This window comes from Ascidiella aspersa, chromosome 1 (genome assembly GCF_963924565.1).
Source record: "Ascidiella aspersa chromosome 1, kaAscAspe10.2, whole genome shotgun sequence".
NCBI lineage: Eukaryota > Metazoa > Chordata > Ascidiacea > Phlebobranchia > Ascidiidae > Ascidiella > Ascidiella aspersa.
The window spans coordinates 9,231,911-9,256,087 of record NC_139447.1 but is presented as its reverse complement, the minus strand read 5'-3'; the positions used below and the strand labels follow the sequence as shown (position 1 = coordinate 9,256,087).

Below are 24,177 nucleotides of genomic sequence, written 5' to 3'. Positions count from 1 at the left end.
GATCACATTTGTATATGTTTAGGCTAGGAATAACCAACTTTTTTCATAAAGCGTCGGATAACTGGAAGGATTTACGATCGCGGGACGGTTATAATTTTTTTTGTCGAACTTTACTAACTTGATTATGGTTAAACGAAACAAATATATACGTGAGTTTTGAATTTCGACAGTATTTTTTTGAATTTTCGAACTGTACTTAATCTTCATTAAGGAAATATGCCACGGGCCGGTAGAATAAACTCTGCGGGCCAGATTTGACCCGCGGGTCGTAGTTTGGTGACCGTGTTTAGGTTGACTTCGTATAAGTTTCGGTTAACATTAGCCGGATTAAACACGATTAGCGATATTTTTTATTCACTGGAATTTCTAGGGATGCGACGATGTTAACACGAGCACTTAAGCTCGGTACGTTTGCACCCAATTTTATAGTGCTCGTTACATTCGATGTGAAGTGGAACTTTCTCTAGATTTGCACGGTCGGGAATGAAGTTTTATGTAAAAATATGACGATTGGTATTACAGTTTTTACAAAAAGTCACTAAATTTTTTTATCAGATGTGCCCAAATTCTTGCGCATATATTGGTGAAAAAATTATAGTAATAGGATAAAAATCCTGTAAATATGATAGCGAAAAGGTGGCTTTAGAAATAAATATTTTAAAGTAAAAAAGGGCTTAGATAAAAAGGCGGCTGAGGTTAATTTTCGATTTAGGCTGTTAAAAAATCAAAATTAATTAAATTTGGAAAGTTTTCTTTGCAAATTAAACCTGAATTACGCACGTCGGTTCTAAGGTAATCAAAGCATTTAAATGCATCTTTGCGTGGCTTAAGTGGCTTCTAGACCAGATCACAGTTAAATGCGTAAACTTGAAATACTCACCAGTTATTTTGCACGAAACTAAACACAACTTACCGATCTGCTTCTCCAGTTTGATCACGTGAGCCTGTAGCTTGCCTACGTCACGTTTGGCTGCGTCGAGCTTACGCTGAGCGTCAGCCTCGCTCCACTGAAGGTTAAGGATCTGGTGGTTAAGCTCTCCTATATGAGAAAATCAAAAATAAACCTATTTCCAATTGAAGTTTTGACATTTGGTACATTAGCGCTAAGTTTTAGGACAATATTTTACTCATTTACGCCGACGTAAATTTTACGAGTCTAAAGTGATTGTTATTCCGTTAAAACTCAACTTTTCGATCAGTTTAGTTTTATTGTAAAGATTGCCATTTTTGTACCTTAATTATTAGGAATATTTTTTTCTACTTTCTAAAAAAAAAATAAAAAAGCTAGTTCCTGATTTAACTCATTAAAATAAAGTTTAATTACATTTTTTTTATTGATTTGGAAGAAATTAGACCCTGCAACATCCGAGATTTAACCCTTCGGGTATCAAACACATTTATTTTAGACTATGATCGATAGCTCGGCTTTTGCGGGTATTGAACACATTTTCGTGGTAACAGATGTCGGTCTATTTCCGCGAATATAATTGATTCCGCTTTGCGAGTTTTTCCCAAATCGTGACAAATATAAAGTTTCCGGCGCAAGGTCCTCGTTTTGTGAGGCCTAAATTGCGTGCAAGGTCTTTGCCAGATTTTCCACTAGAACAAATCTGAAACATGTTAAAGTTACAAGTTACCATGATATTATAAGGCTTTTTAAAAGCATACGCTTCTTTTAAACCAATATGCGCCTCAAATTTTCTATTTTGAAAGGTCGGACGCCGTATGACAAACCGCAAGTTGCAGCATATTTAATCAAACGCACCGATCAGCGCCTTGTCGTCGCTCTGTACTTGAAAGGATCGCTGTTGCTCTCGCAGGGATTTGATCTCACGATCCCTGGAACTTTGCTGGGCCTGAATGCTGCGCAGTTGGTTGTGAGCAATATCGCCCATCTCCTGAAGCTGCGAGATCTTGACCTAAGACACAAAACGGTTTTCGACAAAGTTATTTTCACGGCATCTTTGTCCAGGCAAATGTTAACTTGCTCCTAGCTCATGATAGCAAATTTCATGTGCTAAATTTTTACTACGTTATTTCGACGAACTCTTTTTCCGGACAACTCAGGCTAATTTTAATCTTAATGGAAGGGTCAAAATGTTCGTCAATCTATCACTTAATTTAACGGCAGCATTATGAAACCATAAAGCCCAGTTAATTGTTTTGCCTATAATACGTGGTTTATGTTAATCTCTCTTCTGCTTCGTCAGCTCTACTAACGGCAGTTTTTAAAGTAATTTACTTAAGGTAATATTTGGTTACATATTGCAGGAAATAAAAATGTTCGTGTTTTTGCGTATAAATTAGTCTATACTTTAAAAACACTTTAAGCATTTCTGTGAGGGAAAACGTTATTAAGAGTAATTTTTAATTAGTGGCTTTTATTGTTAAGATAACAGCGATGGAACTAAAAGGTTGTCAAACTTTAAACCACAAGTTTGAGATTTAATTGCAATTCGTCACAAAAGCGTCAAGTTGTCTCCACCTTATGGCTCAAGTTCTACGAAGCGATTAATCGGTTAAACGAAGCCGACGTTTTCCCGCGTCACGTACGCGTCTGGCCTATGCAATTTCCCTCCGACCTTACTTAGTTTACTTACTTACTTGCGAAACTTGCTTTTAAACAAAAAGCTTTCACCCCTTAACTGTCAGTTGCGACTCTACAGCATATAATTAACCAAAACACCTGTAATCAAATTTAAGAAAGCAGGCATAAATTAGAGTTAACTTTAATCGGATTCCTTGATTCATTGACACAACTTCCAAATAATGGTTAGTGGGGAGTGATTAACATAAAACGACAATATAGCCCAAGTCAACTTAAGGGTTAATATGTACATAAGCTTTTTGCATTTTTAAAGTAGTGTGGTTTGCATTTTTTCACACGGGCCGCATTAGGTACGCGAAACGCACTTCTGATTTAGAAAATCATGGCAATCTGGTCGCTTTTAAAACTAGTTTGTAGTAATAGTAATACAACATTAGTGTATATTTACACGCAAATCAACACAAATTTGATTGATTAAACCATAAGAAAGCTCTAATTTTAATTATGGCAACGTAATGGCATTAGTATCAAATTTTTCAGACCCTTAATTAGCATTGGCAACATTTCTTTCTTGAAATCGTAAAATAGCCCTTTACACTGGTAGACCATTAAGACGTTTAAGGTACGCGGCACATTTTTTACCAATAGGACTTTTCGATTGGGAAAAACGTAATCTATATCTTGTTTAAACACATAATTTGTTTCAAAGTGATTTGGATCGTAGTTATGCAAATTTGCATAGCACAAGCGCGTTAGAGTTAAAGTTGTACCTGTTCGGAGAATAGAAACGAGGATTTGAATGACATATGTTATAAATCTAAATGGTTTTCTTTATAACCACAAAAACTTTATTAAGGGCCTACAAATTATTTCAATTAAGAGTTGACTAAAAAAGAAGTAAAAGGTAAACAAATCGAAAAAAGTTGAGAAACACTTGACATTTCAATGATTAGGCCTAATACCCTAACACAATGGCCACTGGAACCAAAAATGGCACCTTTGTTTTGGCCATTTCCTCCAGCGTGGCTTCCAGCTTGCTGCGGTCGGCGTCACTCACAGCCCGGGGAACCACCTCGGCCAGTTCGTCCCTCAGTTCCCGTTCGGTCTGTTGGGCGGCCAGGTTAAGTCGCGTCAGCTAAGAAATTGACGAAATTGCTTTGCGTTAGTGAACGATTGCACTTTGCTGAAAACGGACTCTCCTAAAGAAATTCCTACACTTATCAACTCACATGTTAATACGATATATTCTTCTAGTAATAATTTTCTATGCGTATAATGGAAGTACCCTTTTAAACGCTTCACTACAGATTTGTTTTTGTGTTTGTTAGGTAACCATCAAAGGGCTCCAAAAATAAGCAGTTTCATTTTAAATATACCGTGAGCCTTTAGGATACTGACCAAATCAGTCGAATAATTAAGCAAGCAATGCCTCACAATTGGCCCTTCGATGGTTACCCTAAAAAAACACCAGGTTAGCTAGAAAATCGGTTTCCTCTGGAGCAAAGGTGGTAATAGGGTTAATAGGGACGCTTGTGTAAATGGTGACCATCCCAACTTTGTTTTCAGCTAAAGTGACTTAAAAATCCACTTGTTTATAATATCCTATGTTGCAATACGCAGCCTTTACTGTGACATAAAATATGAATGCATTGGAGGGTCTTGGAAAAACGAAAGTGATTTCTGCGATCTTTGCCTTTGCTATAAGGGAATCAGGGCTGCGTCGGAATCGAGTAAGACTAGCCGAATCCTGAGTTTGACGAGCACATGTGCAGTACCAAATTTCGAAACTAATTAGGTCACAAACAGTTACTTGTTATCGTGATATAGTGCACGGTGGAATATTTTCCAACGACATATTTTTGTTGGAAAAAATTTCGGCCCCTGTCACTTGTATGCCCGGCAGGAAACAAATATTTCGCAGTTAAACCACTGTAGTTTGGGGCGATGCTTAATTTTTGAGGCAAAATTAAGAAACCTGTGAAAACTTGGTTTCCAGCTCGTCGTTTCGCGACTGAACCTCGTCCAAGGACGACTTGAGTTTGTTGTACATCCGGTTGGCGTGTTCGGCTCTCTGCCGTTCGTTAAGCTCCTTCATCTCCAGAACGGTGACCTGTAGTTTAAAGGTAACCAATCGGTATTTTTATAGCAGTGCTTCTTTATTAAAAATATAAAAATTCGAATAGTATATGAGCGGCTCTGTGTTCTCATTGGGTCTTGTATAAGAAACATAGTGTGTTGCATGAAACTAAGAGATTGATGTAAATCAGTGTTTCTCAACCCATCGGCCGCGATCCAGTAATGGTTCGCCGTTTGATTTGGTGAACTGTAGTAATTTATATGGTTAGATTTTCTGAGATAGGCTCTGAGCAAAATTTGAGAAAATTGCATAAGCAATACGAAGACACAGCTCATATTAATCACATTTGAAATTATTTTCCAATTGTCTGATGTCTAAGAAAATTGGATCGCCAAATCTTCGCTACTATACTTACCTCATAATGTTTGGTTCACGGCGAAAAAAGGTTGAGAAACACTGATGAAAACCTATGAAACAGACGTGAGTTTGACTGTTTCATATAGGTTTACATTTTTCTTTCGTATAAACCTTGCAACGGTAACAGTTGCTTAATTGTGAAACAAACCACTCAATAAGCAACTGGTAACGGCGCGTGTAAATAGCAGTTCTTATGACTGAAAAATCAGCAAATATGCCACAAAAATGGCTACCAGAAACAAATTCATTGTCATCTGGGTTCTCCTTTCAACAGACACTGTTGCGCATTAGAAAATCAGCAAAAAAACAAATTCACAATAAAGGGGGTGTCGGTTTTGTTGCAGTCTCAAAGACACACTCTGACAAATTTAATTAACACATAGCGAAGCGGTAAAAATGCCACGACATGGTTAGATGTGCTTTATTCGACAGTTTCAAGGCAGCGCGAAAAATACACATGAGCGGCGAAATCACAAGACGATGTAAAATTGCAAAAAGGCACGGAACGCAAACGAAACAAATTGGAATATCACGCCGCCTCTTTATGGTTGAATATACTTTTCCTAAGCATGCAACTGTGTATAGGATAGAAAGCGATTTTGGCAAGCGATTGTGAAACTGCACAGAGGACCCATGACAATTTTTTGCCCATGCACATAAGAAAAAAACGAAGCCGGTTAATGCAGAAATAGTGGAAAGTACATCTCCACCCATTTTCAGCATCGCGTTAAAAACGCAGCACATTGTTAATGGCGAGTACCGGTTTGTTGTACTAGGAAACCTAGCAGCTGTTATGCTGAAATCATGCGGCACTATAGTGGGGAAAAGCTTATTTGGTTGTATTTTACGTTATCACAGCCTAAAAGCCCATAAAGGTAGTTTTCGGCTTTTTCACTTTTTTGTATTTAAAATTCGCTCACAAATGTACTGTGTGGCTAGATTGGGTGTAAGGCACAGATACGCATCACAACAAACCATTCGTACCTTGCACAACCTTTGAGCATTAACCGGCCTTAAGAAGCAAACGAGGTAAAAATATACGTTCCAGCGGTTGTTTAGGCTTGAGTTTAGAGGTCTGTTGATGCATCACTTAATATTAATACCAAACATTGAACTTCGTATTGCACGTCGTCGTTTTTGCCATATTTAACGCTTCTTTGTATCGAACAACTTGTATAGTGCGTTGTTTTCATAACACGTTTAAAACCAAAGACCCATTAATTTGGGGACAAAGTCTTAAATGATAGTTGCAATATCATTGCCCTGATGAAGATTTTCTGTAATGGTTATCGAAACGTCGGTACATTTCATAAAAAAATATTTGCCCGAAGAACAATGTTACAATTGATCCAATGCCTGATAGCAACAGTATATTAAGAGCATGAGTCATATACCTAAAATATGACGATTATATACCTTGAAAAATGACCATGTTATATGACTACGATTTAAATCAAGTGGTTTTCCAACGCTTGTAGTTCGATCTGGTAGTTCGTTATGCAAAGATTAGAATGGAAATAGCGTAAAGCGTTGGTTTTAACAAGAGAATATCACGTAAAATATCCGCCAAGTGTTTCCGCATATCTCGACGCAAGGCTTATTCCCAAGCTGATTGCTATTGCCGTTTTACAATCAACATCGGGTTATGTTGTGCACACGCACTCCTCAATATACATGGTGAAAAAAACGCACGAATTTTGAATCCGTTGAATGACTGTTCCTTGCGTGGGATAAAAAGCATGGCCGCTTCCTACAAAGTACTGAAAATGGTGGAAAAGGTACAATTGAACTAATAGCGGCCGCGACTTGAAACGCCTGTGTATGCAGTATGTTTGCCTAACAGAATACATTCATATGTTTCCGCTTAACGCTATAGGATGGAAATAAATACGCGAATTTGGACGGCCGTTTTCGTTCGTGTCTTTCTCAATAGTGTGCCTAGATCTGACAGCATATCATCCTATTAAAAACAAAAACCAAGCTTTTAAGTTGGAGGTCCATCAACGGCGCGAAAACAGGAAAAACAACTAGCGGCGTGCAATGGCCTGCAAATCCCACCTAGCAGGGCAATTTTGCTGCACAGATGTTGATTATCGCTAAGGTGCGAAAAGTCTAACCCGAATACACGAGTATTTGTGCAACCCACATTCGATGATACATTAACCACAAACGTTATACTTTTAATAAATAACGTTTGTGTGTACCTAACCTTAAGTTTAATTTTACCAGTAGATGTTGGCTATACACCAAAAAAATGATAATAATAAAGTATTTTTTATAAAATCACCTTTTTTTCACCAAATTCAGGCCTTTTTTCCTTTAAATAGACACATTGATGTTTCGGTAGATTTAAATGCTATAATCGGTAAGCGAATACTTACTCATTCGGGCATAGCGTATATGCAAATCCAAATAAACAGCAGGTAGAAAAGGTTCATACAAGTAGAAAGGCAACGTTTTCCATATAAAATTGTGAGAAATTTACGACAAAACTATAAGTAACACTCTCGAGGAGTAGTTGAAAGTTAGACGTTACTCAGCCAGGGTATAACGCATCTGCAACAAAAGTTCCCGAACCCCCAAAACAGCGAGTTTAGGCCGGGTTCAGTAGGCGAGCAGAAAAGCCGGCACTTCGGTTGTTTCCGAGATGAGTGCTGTGTTCCAAACCTTGACCGAGTCTGAAAGTTCGGCACCCGCATTAACCGCAGCCATCCTGTACTCTGCGTGGGTGGCGAGTTTGTTGTACAATCTGGCGCCTGTGAGTAGAAAGGGGTTTATTGGAGAAGGTAACGCGATTCGGGTTGTTTTGATTTTCCTGCGCACAGTGTAAGAAAAGAAAGTTTTGTATAAAGAAAACTATAAGAAAGTTTTGTACTGCGCAAATTGTTGTTTCAGTAAGCATTAAGATTTTTATGTTGAGTTGTTAGAGTCCTGAATGAATTCATTACATTGTGAATAACTAGATCGGTATTAAAAAGTACCGAAAAACTTAAAAGTTAGTGTTTTGATGCAAACTTTGAATTTTCGTTATGCTTGCAAAAGAAATATTATTGCTTGAAGTTAGAGATTGAATAATTTAAAGTTAGGACAACAATTTTAAAGCTAAAATTTGATTCAGGAAGACTTTTTTCTAACATTTTAAGTATTTTCAGTCAAAAATTATTATCAATCTCTTAAAGCGACCTTCCGGAACGTCTCCTGAATTTGGCCTGTTTAAAATTAGAAGTCTAGCTTAACGTTTGTGCTCCTCCGCTATCAACGAATATTTAAAAAAATGTTGAAAACGGGAGAGCTCGCATAATAAACTATGGAATCAACCGAACCTTACAAATTCAGACACTTTTTTAGAATACATGATTTTTCTTATTGTCGCGACAGATCAGCGATATGATAGAACTCAGTAAACTTATCGTTGGCCAGTACGAATATAGAAGGGCTTGATCACAAAATACACACAGTTCATGTATCGCTTCAGTTGTTGGAAAAGTATGATGAATAGTGACAAGTAACAGCCGCGATGGAGATACTGAGCACTCGATTCCAAATTCAAACAAAACACTTACTCTTCTTGCACTTTTGTGCCTTCTCGCCCCAGCCCAGCTTAAGTTGCACGGCCAGCACGGCGCCAGTGACCGCCGGTAAGATCGTGGCTATTGCAGTCTTGGTTGAGGTCGGGATTGAATGCATTTGAAAGATGACGACCTAGAGAAAAAGATGTTTGGTAAATCGTAAAGATCGAAGAAATTTCTTTTTATCCGATTAGTTGGCCAAACGAGGTTGTGGTGTAACACGCTTTTTGACGGCAAGCACTAAGGTGATTTAATATTCTATTGAGCGTATTTTAAGCGTTTTTGTTATTTGTCTTTACCCGAAGAAAAAATATTAAACTGAGTGGAAAATTTTTGTTACTGTATTTTCGAATTTACTCGAAAAGATGCCTTGTAATTAAATAAACTTATCAATGGCGTTAAAAACATCTCACTTAAGGCTGATTACTATAAAGCAACACGAAAGAGCTTCAATAGAACCTTTAACATCCAATTCTACTAAAATTTGGATGTATTCCGGCTTTGTATGCCGTTATAATTTCTATTTCGAATTTGCCGACATCTTAATTAACCAAAAATAATATTCTTTATTCCTGGAACTTGTTTTATTCCTGGAATTTTAAAGAGTATACAGCGATAACTAATATTTGTCGTATGATAGGTGAGTTTACTATTTAGTTGCCTTGGGACCAAAGTAGATTAAAATAGCTAAAATTAAAAAAATCTCTATAAAAATCGATATGTCACCCCCCCATTTCTATTTCGATTTCAAATACTACTTTGGATATACTATGTACGGATTTGTAATGTAGCAAAATTGCAAATGCAAAATGGCCGGTAGGTCGACACCATATTGATTAAGACGTTTAGATACAAGCTTGTAGTGCACACATTAACTGAAGATGGCACAAGCTCGTATAGAAACGCCTTAATCAAGATACTATCGATCTTCTCGAATTCATTATCAAGCTAAATACTTCTTTTAAACAAAAAACACCGAGGTTATGCACCGACCTGCGATACTTGCACGCCGACGATGAGCAAGGTGACGATCAGGTTGGCGAGCTTGAAGGTGCTCGACCGCTTCTTCCAGCGCTTGTAGCCCTCCTCGAAGCGCGCGTGCATCTTTATCAGAAGGTCTTCTTGATTCACTTGGTCCGGGTTCAAAATCTGTTCAACGCAGAAGTAAAAGTGATCAGTGGAAGGGAAGGGATCAGTGATTACTGACTATTCAGTTTTAGTGTTCGTCAAAAAAAAAAAAAAAAAAAAAAGTACAAAGCGATAAAGCTACTCACTTTTGCCCGTTTTAAAAAAAAGTGATAAATTGGGCACAAGAAAAATAAACAACTTTATAGGCTCTGGAATTTTTCGATGAAGCATACAGAAAATATTTTTTCAGGCTTTTATTCGATTGATAACCGTGATTTCAGTTTCCATATGATTTAGGTGTGTTAACGACAGACGCTAGGAATAAGTCATAAATACAAAGCGAAAAGTAAACGTAATAACTTGGGCATGAAAAAGAGAACTACAGGGATGTCCGATACTTGACATTTTTTGTCCGATACTGATTTTCGAACACAAAGTATCGCGATCCGATCCGATGCTAAATGACGTCATTAATATGCTTAAAATAATCAAAATTGTCAAAATTGAAAGGTTAAAAGGTCATTTTTTCATTTTATTTGGCCAAAACTGGCTTATGCCTTAAGTTTAGTTATCTGCAGTTGCTAAACTACTTTTTTCAAAACAGGTTATTTTTCACATTATAATCTCTGCTTAAAATCGCAAACCATGGCTGAAGTTCTTGTAATAATTTGGAATTGGATCGGCACCGATGCCGCCATAATATCAAACGAGTAGCGCTACTACTACTTTACATCGGGTATCGAACCGAATCGATACTATCGGACAAACCTAAAGCGAACCATGACCGACCTTTACTTCCCGTTCCAAGAAGGGCGGTTGTTTTTTCTTCATACTTCCATCTTTTTTGCCTCCTCCACCCCCACCCCCACCGGGCGATGGGGACGTGTTCTTTAGGGTGGGATACACCGTGTCTGCGACGATCGCTTCTACAGATAGATAAACGCAATGTTACTTTCGACTGGTTTACCAAAAGTGATACAAAAATTGTGCTGTTTAAAAGTAAAATATAGCTATATAAAATAGCAAAACATCGTAGAGTGAAAATAAAGACTTAACGAATGTTTTTTTTTTTTGGTAATTCATAACTCGATTTAAAATGTGTTTTGTTTTTATTATGTATACATTTCACTTTAAGACAAACCAGGGTAGTTAGACTCGAAACCTTTGTCGGAACTCTTTAGTTTTCGACAAAATGGGGTAATATTGCAAATTCAATTTTCAACTCAACAATATGATTTTTCCTACATATATGTTTATATATATATATATAGCATGGAAATTCCAGTCTGAACGAAATTCATTTTAAAACTATGCGGTACGATTGAAAAACATTTTGTACTTTTATAGGTAAAAACGTATAAAAACGACTCCTTTACATAAAACATGCGTCCTAATCATTAGCTGGGTACACGATAAGTATCATACAAAACCTAATGTACCGAGAAACTTACTTGTTTTACTTTCTGCAGTAGTGAACATGGAAGAAGTACTGGGAGCGCTCGATATTGAACCTGTAACGATAAAATAACACTTATGATAAGGGATGTTCGTTATAATGGTGAGCGAAAACCCGGTCTCACATACCAGATCGTGCTGGTGGTGTTATCGTGATAATATAGGGTGGCATTGCTGCAAATCTAATGCCTATTTTTACAAAATTTTAGCAATAGTTAGCCTTCAATGCTGAAGCTTTCCACTACAGCAAAAACAATTTTGTTTATAAAGATCAGTGTTTCTGGACGATTGGACTTTATTAATAGTTGCATCAAAACGAAAAAATCCTCTTCATTCAATTGAAATGCACCAAATATCGCGTTTTTTTAAATCCACGATTTAAAGTTTTAAAATATTATTTCAATGAACTTACTGGTTGTGTTTGGGGCGGCCGTTGTGTAGGTCGAAGCAGAGCTGGTCGTGCTCAGAAGCGGTTCTAAGGCAAGAAAATCGCGTTCAAAAAAACGTGGCACTTTCAGGTTTAAAACATTTTCGAAGCACTTACTTGTTTCGGAGCTAGTCATGTCGGCGTTTTTTTCCTGCGACTCCGGCTTTACAAGTTCAGGCGATGTGCGACAGTTTTGCTGAGATTTCGATTTGGAATTCAAGCAGTATATAGTTGAGATTTAACAGGAAATCAAGAAACAGCAGTCGAGCACTGAACCCTGGCTCTTATACAGGTTTTTATCAGAAATTGACATTGATTTAGATCCGACGAGTGTGGGATGCTGTGCAGTAAACGTATTTAAAAGGCGAATATGATGTATACGACATCATCAAAACAACGACGACGACAGCAACAACAGTGATAACGTTTTTTTTTTATTTTGCGTCGCATTGTTTGCACATGGTGGAAACTCGAATTCACCAAGTTCCTTTTTTCTGATTTTTAACAGTTTCTTTCCTCACAGCGCAACAAAAAGTCAATTTGAGCTAAACAGATGTCAGACGAAAGCTGGGTACTAAAATCCGTTTGTTTATTAAATTAAAAAAAAAATTTGTGGTCTGATAGGTCAGACTTTAAGAGTGTTACCACTCCTCTACGGTACAAAAAGTGTTTTACGTGTTCTTGCACGGTTAAGCGAAGCATTTTAAATACGACCGTCTATTATACAGTACATTTTCAAACACTCTGCGGCTACGAATTTCAAGTGCTAGCAAACAGAGACACCAAAACTTAGCGTCTAACTTCTGCTGCATATGAATTTCAAAAACAAAAACTCTGCGAATGGTAATTACGTTTTCCTTATATATGACTGCAAAAACCAGAACGTATTACGATTGTCTGGAACACTTTCTTACACCACAAAATCTCGACAAAAAATGTGAAAATTCTGACACATCTGTTTTTTTCCAGTCCCCTATACACAGTAGATTTTCAACCGCAAAACATTAGGGAATAGAAATTCCAAGCGCTCGTGCCCACCTTCGATATACAAAGCGTTTCACTTGTGAACAGGGCGGTTTTAAAACACCTGCTAAAGGGCATTCTGAATATTCAAAAACAGTAGAAAACACCTTAGCCACATACAGCCGCCAAACAAGGCTTCTGCCCAGCGGGTTAGTATGCACTTAGGGGACGGCACAGGAAAACATGTGCAAGCTATTTCCCGTATGGCCCGTGATAGATGACAGTACATTGTACAATATACTGACTGGACCTCTATGAGTCATAGTTGCGTCGGTGGCGGGAAGCTCTGTTGCGGCAAAGCTGTTTAGATTATTTTGGGGGCTTCTCATTTACACAATTGCAACCATAACGACGAAATCAATTGTATTTTGGCGTAAACAAGTGCGATTGATTTCAAACACCGCAGAAATTCAAGTATAACATTTGCCATTGCCAGAATTTGGCTGTCGCGATACACTCCTGCGGTTTAATACGATTTAATCAAGCCGGGAAAACAGTTATGGTGCTTTGAATTGTTTTTGGCGTACGACTGCCCGACAAAGTGGAATTAAAAGTGAAAATAAACACGATAAACAGTAAACTTTAGGTTTTTAAGTATCATCATCACAAGAGTGGCAAATATCTGTCGAATGCAATGCGAATTTTCCACAAAAATACAACGAAGATTGCTCGTTAGGCTTTTCACATTTGTTTACGATGAAAAGCTAAACACAACAGGTGACAGACCAGCTTTATTGCCACAGGCCATTTTATCGCAGTAAGAGGCCCCTGGAAAAGGCCTACAAACGACGGTGGCTACCTGTCAGTTCAGAAACGGATAAATGCTGGTGAAAAAAACAAACTGGACCTAAGATACCACAACAAGCGATAGCCTTATCACTGGAACGCATCTTCACGTAAACCTCGACAAATTTCAAAGGATTTTTTCGATAGCAAAATCATGCCTTTAAAATACAGAAGTTAGACGTTTTGCAGCAAACTGTTTATTTTCTTTTTCAATTGTCACGAAAGTTCATCTGCAACAAAAAGTTCAAATGTCCCTGTTTTTTTTTTCAACATGAAGGTCTGTTTAACACTCGCTAGGCTCAATTGAAAAAACAAACAACAGTTTAGTCCAATTCAAAAACTGTAATTGATATGCAGCTTTAAGGAAAAATGCATTTTCCTAAACTAACGAGGCCTCATCAAAACAAAGGTAAACAGAGAAGGCAGTAATTAAAGCGGGGAAGCGAAGCCAACCTATATAGTATATACGATGCACCAATATCTGCCTCACGCGTATATAACCGCTAAGCCTTGCAAAACCGCCAATCTCGGCGGAATAAGCGCGCTGCAAAAAAGTCAATTTTCACAGTTAAAAAGCGACCGCGGCGGCCTGGGGCGAACCTCTCTCAAAACTGCGGAAAATGCGCCGCTAATAGTTTGGTGGGAAAATTCAGCAGTTGCTGAAGCCCAACGTAAACGCAACCAGATTCGCGCGTGCGTTAAAAAATGTCGAATATTATTATTTGACGGAAGGCGTTTGTAGCGCTAAGCGCGCAGCTCCAAAGCGTCAACAGGCCACGAAGAATGGCACACAGCTGCAAATAGAATAGAAAAATATAATTCATGTCAAATTAAGAGTGATTTCTAAATAGACAATTGCTACCGGCTTCTCTATGGGCGTTAATATTTATTCTGTTGTCGTCTAGCTACAACCTCCAGCAATGTCCAGCCATTTCTCTATAAAAGGCATTACATTTCTTTAAACTTGCTTCCCTCAAGCCCTGGTACCGGTATATATATATTTAAGTCATACACAGAAGTTCATCACAGGCAATATTGGCATTTCGCCGATTGTGTTATATCCCTCGTTTAACGCTATTATCCCAGTTTACAGGACGTTGCATGCGTAGGTAGAAGGAAGCTTGTCGGTTTACAGCAGATTTAGTTGATCGCTTCCGTACCGTAGTAAACCGAAATCGGCCGATACTGGTTGGCGAACCCCGTCGATGATGCGCTTTCCTGCGATGCTCAGCTGTTTTTGGCATATAGTTGATAAATCGAAGTATGATTAGCCTACATTTTCTGCGAATGTTTTAGGGCGTAGGTTGGTACGGTCCTGTAACAAGTGGACAAAAGTACAATGCAAATATTTAACGTTTAAAAAATGTGTCACATCTTTTGGGATAATTGTACGCATTTTTAAGTAACAGTAAAACATAATACAAAGCAAATTGATCTCCCTGTTACACTTGATGAACATTTGGTAGTTTCATTTTTCATTTTTTTCAAAGAAAATATGATGAGAAAATGACTATACCTAATATTTAAGTCATTTAACGTAACTTGGGCCTCATGTCGAAAAGTCACGTCAAAATATATTTGTGTTGAAAATATCACCAAAAACCGCAAAACACAATGGAGGACATTTGGACGTGTACCCTCCAAGGATTTCTATAAAAAAGAGAGCAAATCTTGTCAAATGACTTATTAGGGACAATGGCACGAAGGTTTATATTTTTATCAGAAAACTTGCAAGCTTTTGCAACTGGTCCTAATTTTAGAAAATGTTAATCGCCAGCAGCATCTAGCGGAATGTGTTTAATGATATTAAAACGCTAGATGACGCTGCAATGATCAACTTGAAATCTTAAGCTATTTGCTTGAGCACAGAACTGCATTAGTCAATTGGTTTATGTGTTTTATTTACACATTCAAATTCCAACTTGAGAAAGTTGCAAAGTGAATTGTCTTGTGTAATAAGTTTAAACCAATAGGCATCACCTACCTATCAAGTTTGAAGCACAAATTGGTTGTTTAAAATTTAAATTGTATAATACCCAAAAGAGATACACTGTTAAAACTAGTTCAATTCTAACACATTCAAAACCGAACTTGTCAAAGTTGCAATAGGAATTGTTTTATCTAAAAAGTTTAAATCATTAGGCTTAATTAAAAACACAAATTGAACAAATTGGCTGTTTAAAAAGTGTAATTCAACTAAAGAGAAACCGTCATTTTGTTAGCAACGTATTTAGGTATTAATTTAGGCTACATTTAGTCAGATTACCGTGTTTTCTGAATGCATGGTACTTCATAAAACAGGCAACCGTTTCCATCTGAACGTTTTGAATCAAACGTTAGATACATTTTCACAAACAAATTTATCGTCTACGATGCAAACCTTGCTTTTATTTTAACAGAAATCTGGAAAGTCGAACCGGTAAAATAAAAAAAAGGATTAAACATTACAAAAACTGTTTAAAATTTAACACAACACCCCTTTTGTTACGCGATTGTTTAAAATTGTATTCCGCTTCTGAATAATCAAACGTAACGCGAATGGTGGTTAAAAATAAACTCAACTTGTTCAACGAACCACAACTGTCCTAAGAACGAGCGACAAAATGACAAATCTACAAAAGTAAAACAGGACAGTAAATTTTTTTTAAAAACTTTCGGATTTTTGACAACGTGCAGAAAAAAAAGCCAATAACTCAATAGCTCATGAGAAAGGGTGGGATTTCAGTTGCCTCCCCCAATAAGGCTGCATTCCAAATTTTGACCGAGTCGGTAACCTCGCCACCAAACTCCATTAATTTCAGGCGGTATCCGGTGTGCTTGGCAATCTTGTCGAAGAAGGCGGCACCTGTTAAAAATACATATGTATAAATATTGTGGTTTCACAAGCTATGGGCTGGCCACTGGAGAACTATCAGGGATAAAGCACACATTCTAAACCAAAAAGTCTAGTTTTAAAAACTGGCATTCGTTTTATGGTAATCTCCCTTCGCTGAAACAAAAAAAGTGAATGCTTTTAGCCTAATAAGTCGAAAAAAAAACAGTTGTTTGTCTCAGGGCTGCAGAGTCGATTTCGTCGAGTCCCGAGTCCGGTCATGACTATACAGCCTGTACTCCGCCAATTTACGTAACTAAAATAACGCGGAGATTCAGCAATCCACTTATAGGGGTGTCGTATATTTCATTCACTCACAACACATGGTTGGAAAATATCCCACCATATGCCCATATGCTATTCCACCTTTACAGTTTCCAGTTGGCGGTCATATCAGTTTAAAAATTTGGTACTGCACATGCGCACGTCGGACTCGGGACTCAGTTTTACGTGGTCTTACTCGAGTCCCGAGTCCAACTCCAGGAAAACAAACCGACTCCTCGAGTCCCGAGTCCGACTCCGCAGCCCTGGTTTGTCTTTTGCATAGGTTATCGAAGTACAAGGAAAATTAAAGCCCTAACGCAGAGGTTCTTAAAAGAAAATTTTCGGGCGTCGCATAATGGTTACGTTTCGTATATAAAATGATTCGCGGTAATAAAGTGCTTACAGTTTCCATTATCTCCAACATGTGTTTTATCTCCGACATGTGACTTGTGGTTAGAAAAAAAACAGCAGTTGTTTATGATTTTCAGAAACAAACGGCTGAAAAAAATTACAAAATAGCAAGTTTCTATTGTTGAACGCGTCGCAAGTTAAAAAAACTTTTTCAAAGGTGTCGAACAAAAAAATGTTTGAGGACATGAAGTCGAACCGAACCGGAATAGGAACTTTATGAACCGGTTTGGGGCCAATGTTTTCCGAACCTGAACCCTAAAATTTTAAGGAGCTAAATATTTTGAAATAACCTGAACCCTAACCTGTCAAAAAATGGTTCACTTCAGCATACCGAGTCAAGTTATGCCATGTTCGAACTTTTATGGAAAAAAATGAATACTGATTAAATAAAACGTGTATTTTTTATTTTTTAGATATTTCAAAAATAAGCTGCCGTTACCTAATACGTCACGAAACTTAAAATAAATACGCGTTATAATTTAATAATTATTCTCTACATTTATTGGACCACATTTTTACCTTAAACGCAACTTATATTGAACTCTATAAACCAGTTTTGAAAATAAATTTAGTCCAGCCGGAGATGAAACGGAACGTTTAATTTGCTCCGAACCGAAACCGAACTAGACTGGATCCCGAAAAAAAAATCTTCAACCCGAACCGAATCTCAACCAGAAAAGTCAAACGGTTCGACTCCCTGTCTGAGTACTGGTTTAATGAATTGCGAAAAAAAAATATTTATATACATTTAATATATATATATATATATATTTTTTTTTTTTCGCTACAAATTATAAGACATCGATTTCCGATTCCACATATTGTCTCTGTGGTATACTTACACCGCTTGCTCTTTGTCGCTTTAGAAAGCCAGTTTAGCTTGTGTAGCATGGTCAACACGGCAGCTGTAAGCGAGGGTATGATAACCGCCAGAGCGGATTTGACAGAGCCGGAAATAGTTTGCAGTTGAAAGACAATCACCTAAAAGAATCACAACTTCATTAAATGCGTATCTAAGCAAAAAAAGTACTATACCAGTGTTCGACAAACTTTTTTGTCGCGGCCCAAAGCTTACTTTTCACAGCTATTGAAGGCCCACGACGTAAAACCTTTGTGTATATATGTAGTTAAAAGTTTGCGTTGACATATAGTTAAAGTTGGCAAAAAATATAGTTCGACAGGCTCTCAGGACCACATTTGGCACGGCGGTCTGAACCACGCTGAGACAACATGAAAAAACTTAGCCACACGAACTTTTAAAATAAAGTGCAATGAATGTACGGCTAACCCACCACTACATGATAACACTAAGCTATTCAAGAATAGGCTAACTAGCGGCCCACTAAAATGGCTCTGCGGCAAACGGTTTGCCGGCCACTCTACTATGCTATATACATTTGGTATTTTCTCGTAAGAGTTTTATGGAATGCAGGAACGGTTTTCTGTTAAGATCTTGATTTTAGATATATTTTTGTAGTTCATAATTTTAATTTTTTTTTTATTTCTAGCAAAATAATTGTTGTATATATATTTGTGCGCTCTAACATGGCCACATGTTTCTGTTGTTGGAAACGAAGTAATCAATTACAAAATCATACAAAATGGAAAGCCCCATAAACTGTAATAACTTGTCAATGGCCTTCGTACTTTACATCAGTGGTCGGCAACCACCGGTCCGCGGCGAGGAGTTCGTTACCGGTCCGTAGCAGGGTTGCCAGATTAAAATTTTGATTCAAACCCAAACCGTACGCAAAATGCTAAGAAATAAGTCAAAATCATTTAAATGTAGTTTTCTATTCAAAACATATTAACTTTCGTTTAAGCATACTCCATGGTTGATTAGTTTGATAAAAAATCGCAATTAGTATTAAGCACTCGTGAGGTTCAAAACAAACCAGTGTGCTGTGACCATATGAGATGCATTGAAAAACGATTTATTATTTTGATGTTCAGGCAGGAAAGTGTTAGACACAAGCGTATGCATTTTAATTAGTCCATTGAAAAAATGTTTTAATCAACTACCTTTACTGAACATTTGTTGTTTTTTAAAGCCGGTCCGCGGAAAATTTTAAGTTTCAAACCGGTCCGCAGGGCCAAAAAGTTTGCCGACCCCTGCTTTACATGACATTTTCTATTAAAAATTGCTGTAAGCAAAGAATCACCAAATTCAAAATAAATCTGTACGTGAGTGAGTACTCTACGAGTTTATTAAATTGACTCGTTCGAGTTCTTGCGACATTTACTCGTATGGGTTATACCCTAAAATGGCACACAGTTAAACCAGTACTTGGCAAATAATTGCCGAGTTGCTTGACTCGTTTTAGCATTAGTAATAACAACCTGGGCGAGTTGTAGTAACAGGATGGCAATAATGAATGCAATGTGCGAGCCCTTAAACTTGGAAGCCTTACGAGTCCAGTATTTGAAGGACTCCTTTGCTTGAGAGTGCATTTGGCGTAGCAGGCTTTCAGCATCAATGTCCTTTGAGTTAGGGATCTAAGATATATAAAAAAAAAATCCAATAAATTTTAGGCATACCAAGAATATTTCAAGCTGAACAAATTGCATTTGCTTTGGTAGCCATTAGTGATCGCCACGTAAGCTTTGCAGGCTTTGGTTTTGTTTCATTTATTTTTTCAATTTGCTTGATCATCTGATAACAGCTGCTCTTTCACCAAGATAGAAGGATTCAAAAGATTTACAAAAGGAATACAAAGAACGGCTTGCCAATAACATTATAAAGCCGTGACTACTACTACTTTCTTTACCAATATTCGAAATTTAGGTTAAGGAAATATTTTGGGTAATTGAATTATTGACGAAAGTATGATTAATATCCAGTTGTGGTTGTAAAATTTTCAAAATTTAAAATGGTTGTCAAAAGTAAAAATTGCGATTAAACTAACTCGGAATGTAACGATGATTTTGAGCTAACAAATGTTAAATCTGGACATCGAAGTGTTTTTGTAGGTCATTGACACTTTTGCCGTAGTAAATGAGTTACCCGCAATATAACAAAATACGTATTTACATGTGTTTAATTTTGGTTAACGTTGCTAGTCTTCAAAGGCAAAAAAAGCTTTAATAAAGCAAGCCCTCTCTTTATTTTTCTTTAGATACAATGACGTACAAATGCAAAGTAAGTTAAAAATATATGTAGAAGCTAATTAATCAAGTGCTGAAAAAATATATGTGAAGTGGACCAACGAAGTAATTTCAATTGTAAGTTCTGTGTGATTTTTTCAATTTGGACAAAAATTGAAAGGCTATCCGTATTACGTAAACGTACAAAATAGGGAACTTGCATATTTTACCTTGCACTGACGACCCCAAATCGTTGACCCGATTTTTCCGGCTTTATTCTTGTAGGCTTTGTCGGTGAAGGTCTCCTGGGTATATTGCATATTGCTGGTCTCCTGGGTAAAGGAAATCACGTTACTATGGAGAGCCCCTTTGAACGTGCATTTCATAAGCGTCGAAACTTACCTATTAACTTAAATAACTCAGTAGTGTTAAGGCTTTTTCTCATCTCATGAACATGCAGAAAGTACCTCTGTGATGAAAGGGGCTTGGCTACAAATACTTTTTATTAATAAAACTGTTCACAATAACAAGGTTATTTTACAGGCCCTGTAGCCGAAAAATTGTTTTTGTTTAAGTCCTTCCTTTTACCAATTTGATTGTAATTTAAAAAAGTTATACAGCTCACACCTGCCACTTGCCGATAACCGTGTATTAAAAAAAGTAAAAAAAAAAACATCGATCGAAAACGATTGTAATTTGTATCAAAGTCTGCGAAGTCGGTCTAAATGCTCCGAACGAAATAAAAGCAAGGCAATACGGAAACGGCAAACAGGCAACTGCTCAATGGTAAACAACAGCAGAGTACGTGAGAAAATATCATGGGTTTACTATGTAATCTCCACATTTATGTTTGAACTGCAAAATAAAATCATTACAGCAAACCCACACAGGTTTAATAGGACAAATGTATGCGGAAAAGAATCATCGAAGTATTCGTAGTAAAATTTGCCGTTTTTCGTCTTTTGGTTAGTTTTCTATTAGGTTGGTAATCATCTATAAGTTTTACCTCATCTAAATGCATTACCGGAATGCATTTTATCGAAAATGAAGTCAAAACAAGTTTAAAGCCGCAATGATACCGACAAGGGCTACGACCCCGGCCTTTAAAATCGAGTCAATTTTTACATAGGATCATTAGTATAAATACATAACCAAATAGATGTAAAGTAAATAACCAATATAAAAATAATTACTCTCAGGGGATTGAAATACAGTAAACTTGTTGGGTTGTCATATAACTAAATGAACCCACAATGCCTGGATGGCAAACTTTCCACCAAACCATGCTACTCTACCTTCGTATGATTTACAGTATGAGGTGTGTCAAAACATGGTACAGCCGTGGCTGGCATAGGCAGCTATTATGTACAATACGCTTGATTTACATTTGGCTTGTCAACTGTTGTTGAAATAAAACAACCCACGGTACTTTGTATTGGCTTAATAAAAAAAACCTGTACCTTCCCATTACATGACAACCTAAATTGTAAAGTTTTTAAGCCGCTAAATGGACGGACCGCGTCCAAGCAAGCAGAAACGCAAAAATTGTTGCATTAAAAGATAACATATTTAAACAGTTGAGTTGTGATTAGACATAATAATACATATACACAACGGGATTCGCTAAATAAATTTGTCAAAACAAACAAGTCAATAATATTGTACAAACTACGTGTTTAGTTGCACTCTCCGCTGTCCGCTCACGTCATATTGGTGGTGTAATTTGTGTGTATTGTGTGGAATTTAAAAAACACCGCAGACGGCAGCGTTCATCACGTGACTTGAATGGCCAACGAAACTAAGGTTTCGCGTTTGAAAAAACAACAGTTCAACTTTGGTTGTTTTGCTGAAGGTTGGTATGTCGTACAGCACAGCTTACACCATTCCCAGCGTAAAGAATCGAAACTCAAGTTTTTTTTATTAGTTTGAATGTTGCTTGACCAGAGTAACTAGTAGCGCCAAAGATCGTTTACAAAAATGGCGTTTAAATTAAAAGTGGCCTTAGAGTTGTCGGCAAAGTCCAGGTGAATTTATTTTACCTTTTTGACATCTCAACAATGACGACCTGAACAATCTAAGGAAGTTACGTACTGTGTAACGCCTACGATGATGCGCGTCAGAAAAACACGTAAGTAATTCGCCTACTAGTCTGTAGCTAATAATTGATTCTGATCGTTCGGGAAAAACATCATTTCAAAAGGCGAAAGCCGTTTATTGACAGGTCTTTCTGTGTGCAGCTAAGTCACCCATGGGCTAGATTTAGTTTCATGTTATGAGGTTTTATAGCACTTTCGCTCATTCATCTTACCATGACATGGCAACAACGGTATTTACAGCGTTATACAATAAAACAAAGCAAACTAAAAAACTTTTTTGTTGCCTATGATAATTTCTGTCAGTCGTAGTTACATTATTATTCATTGGAAACTCATAGAAAGATCTCAATACAGCAATAACTCGACTTAAAATGTTTTTAACTTGGGTAAATTATAATCGGTTTTCGGTTGGTAAGCGGTACAGTGCCAATTAAAATCCATCGTGGTATGCAATTGACCGAAACTGGTGTCATTAGAACAGACTTTTGTAACACACGATTCCAAAAAAGGTGCAGGTTTTTTATAATAAAAAACTGAAAATTGCATTGAAATCGAATTTATTTATTTTTGATAAAAAAATTGTAAAAATGGATGGACAAATCCGCAAAACGCCCTACCAAGGCAACAGAAGATGTTTCGGGTCTTTTCAATGCGAGTGCGGTAGAAGCTGGAAAAGTGGCAACAGCTGGGCAAACATGGGGCAAAAATGCCAGTCTTGTGGGAAAAACGTCTACCCCCATGAACAGGTGGGTGATGCGCGCTTTAAAACGATGTCGTTCGTAAATCCAAAAAAGTCAGAAAATACGGAACGTTAATCTAACGATAAAAATGGTTTGAATTAATGTCTTAAGAGTGGCACGTACTGAAAGAGCCAATTATGAAAACAAATTAGTTGAAAAGAAAATCCCTATGTAAAAACAAATTCCCCTAAAGCAGGGCATCTTAAACTTGGGTCCGTAGACCCATTGTGGGTACGTGGAGCAATTTTATTGAAAAGTTAGGTCCATAAAGGCCTTATTTTAATTATACTGTTAATTTAAAAAATGAGATTTTTTCAAAGAAACAATTGGAAAATAAAACTGTTCGGCACCTTTGAGCGTATTAACACTATTTTCGCGGGAGTTCGCATGCACAGCACGTTCCACTTGTTTATGTCAATGGATGACGTCATCTCTGAAAACTTTCATGCGAACCCCGGTCTATACAAACCAAACTTTTTTGAGGGTTGTGCTTTAAAATCAGTTTAAAAACCCCCGCCCTAAAGCAACGTTCGGGACATTTGCGAAATCCAGCGAAATCAATCGTTTTTAAAAGACATAACAGAGCTGGCATTGCACTGCGAATACATTTCATTTATTGTGTTCAGGACAAGCTGCAATTCTCGGGAGTATCGGATAACAAGATTGAGCACCCGCAGCATCTGTGCGAAAAGTGCAAGAGCCTCGGGTACAACTGCCGGGGTGCTTATTAGCGCGCCAGAAAACTTTCTTCAAATATTTAGATTGGACCCTTTTTTCGTATGAATGTAACCCTCTCGTAGAATCTATAGACCAGCTATTGCATATATTTGATGTTGTTTTGTTGTTTTAAAAAATTGAAAAATATAATCTGCAAATCCAGCAGTTCTAATACATATAACAGTAGTACACTGACAAACTTATAAATTAAGTTATATACATATTAGGGGTAGTACACTGACAAACTTATAAATTAAGTTATATACATATTAATGAAACGCTTACGAAAACTGTATATGTTATTACCCTAACCAACTTTTTATAGCTTTCAAAAATAGTCAGCTATAAGATTAGCTGCGATATGATACTTTCTGATTTCTTTCTTTTTTTAAAAAAAGGCACAATATTTGTTTAAAAGTAGGTATGTAATGTTATAGACTTGTATTTAATTCCTTTTCGTGAGTTGCGTCTTTTTTGTATTGCTTTTTTCTTACAACAATAAACGTTAAAGGAAATTAACAAACTCAATGGATTCAGTTTAGTTCGAGACTATATTTCAACTC

The 24,177-nt window shown here is 37.1% G+C and overlaps 4 protein-coding genes across 4 annotated transcripts in view; 1 reads left to right on the top strand and 3 right to left on the bottom strand.

Moving 5' to 3' along the window:
* LOC146167108 (centrosomal protein of 290 kDa-like) overlaps nt 1–24,177 on the bottom strand; it is an 88,031-nt gene that overhangs the window by 25,562 nt on the left and 38,292 nt on the right. The window contains exons 22-25 of the mRNA XM_083380725.1: nt 4,524–4,658; nt 3,546–3,683; nt 1,766–1,919; nt 914–1,039 (exon numbers count right to left, since the gene is read on the bottom strand). Of these exons, the coding sequence (XP_083236851.1) occupies nt 914–1,039; nt 1,766–1,919; nt 3,546–3,683; nt 4,524–4,658 (553 nt within the window). The remainder of the gene's footprint in view (nt 1–913; nt 1,040–1,765; nt 1,920–3,545; nt 3,684–4,523; nt 4,659–24,177) is intronic.
* LOC146167114 (uncharacterized) lies at nt 5,372–11,757 on the bottom strand. The gene is made up of 7 exons (XM_083391140.1): nt 11,739–11,757; nt 11,607–11,669; nt 11,191–11,250; nt 10,529–10,665; nt 9,605–9,760; nt 8,606–8,744; nt 5,372–7,798 (listed from the first exon to the last, which is right to left on the bottom strand). Exons 1-7 carry the CDS (start codon nt 11,755–11,757, stop codon nt 7,647–7,649), a joined length of 726 nt encoding a protein of 241 aa, XP_083247266.1. The 3' UTR covers nt 5,372–7,646.
* LOC146167113 (uncharacterized) lies at nt 15,803–20,390 on the bottom strand. The gene is made up of 4 exons (XM_083390917.1): nt 20,292–20,390; nt 19,318–19,473; nt 17,820–17,958; nt 15,803–16,275 (listed from the first exon to the last, which is right to left on the bottom strand). Exons 1-4 carry the CDS (start codon nt 20,379–20,381, stop codon nt 16,124–16,126), a joined length of 537 nt encoding a protein of 178 aa, XP_083247043.1. The 5' UTR covers nt 20,382–20,390; the 3' UTR covers nt 15,803–16,123.
* Nucleotides 21,923–24,137, top strand: LOC146167112 (zinc finger CCHC domain-containing protein 24-like). The gene is made up of 2 exons (XM_083380741.1): nt 21,923–22,903; nt 23,524–24,137. The coding sequence occupies exons 1-2, from the start codon at nt 22,745–22,747 to the stop codon at nt 23,626–23,628; spliced, it is 264 nt and encodes an 87-aa protein (XP_083236867.1). The 5' UTR covers nt 21,923–22,744; the 3' UTR covers nt 23,629–24,137.

What these genes read in the sequence shown, in the direction of transcription:
- LOC146167114 (XM_083391140.1), bottom strand. An exon ending in TCTTGGAACGGGAAGTAAAG is followed by an intron (nt 9,761 to 10,528) that starts GTCGGTCATGGT and finishes TGCGTTGAACAG; the next exon opens with ATTTTGAACCCGGACCAAGT. An exon ending in TCGGCGTGCAAGTATCGCAG is followed by an intron (nt 8,745 to 9,604) that starts GTCGGTGCATAA and finishes CTTTTTCTCTAG; the next exon opens with GTCGTCATCTTTCAAATGCA.
- LOC146167113 (XM_083390917.1), bottom strand. Translation starts at nt 20,381, where the DNA reads ATGCAATATACCCAGGAGACCTTCACCGACAAAGCCTACAAGAATAAA. An exon ending in TGTTACTACAACTCGCCCAG is followed by an intron (nt 17,959 to 19,317) that starts GTTGTTATTACT and finishes TGATTCTTTTAG; the next exon opens with GTGATTGTCTTTCAACTGCA. An exon ending in AGCGACAAAGAGCAAGCGGT is followed by an intron (nt 16,276 to 17,819) that starts GTAAGTATACCA and finishes TATTTTTAACAG; the next exon opens with GTGCCGCCTTCTTCGACAAG.
- LOC146167112 (XM_083380741.1), top strand. Translation starts at nt 22,745, where the DNA reads ATGGATGGACAAATCCGCAAAACGCCCTACCAAGGCAACAGAAGATGT. An exon ending in ACGTCTACCCCCATGAACAG is followed by an intron (nt 22,904 to 23,523) that starts GTGGGTGATGCG and finishes TATTGTGTTCAG; the next exon opens with GACAAGCTGCAATTCTCGGG.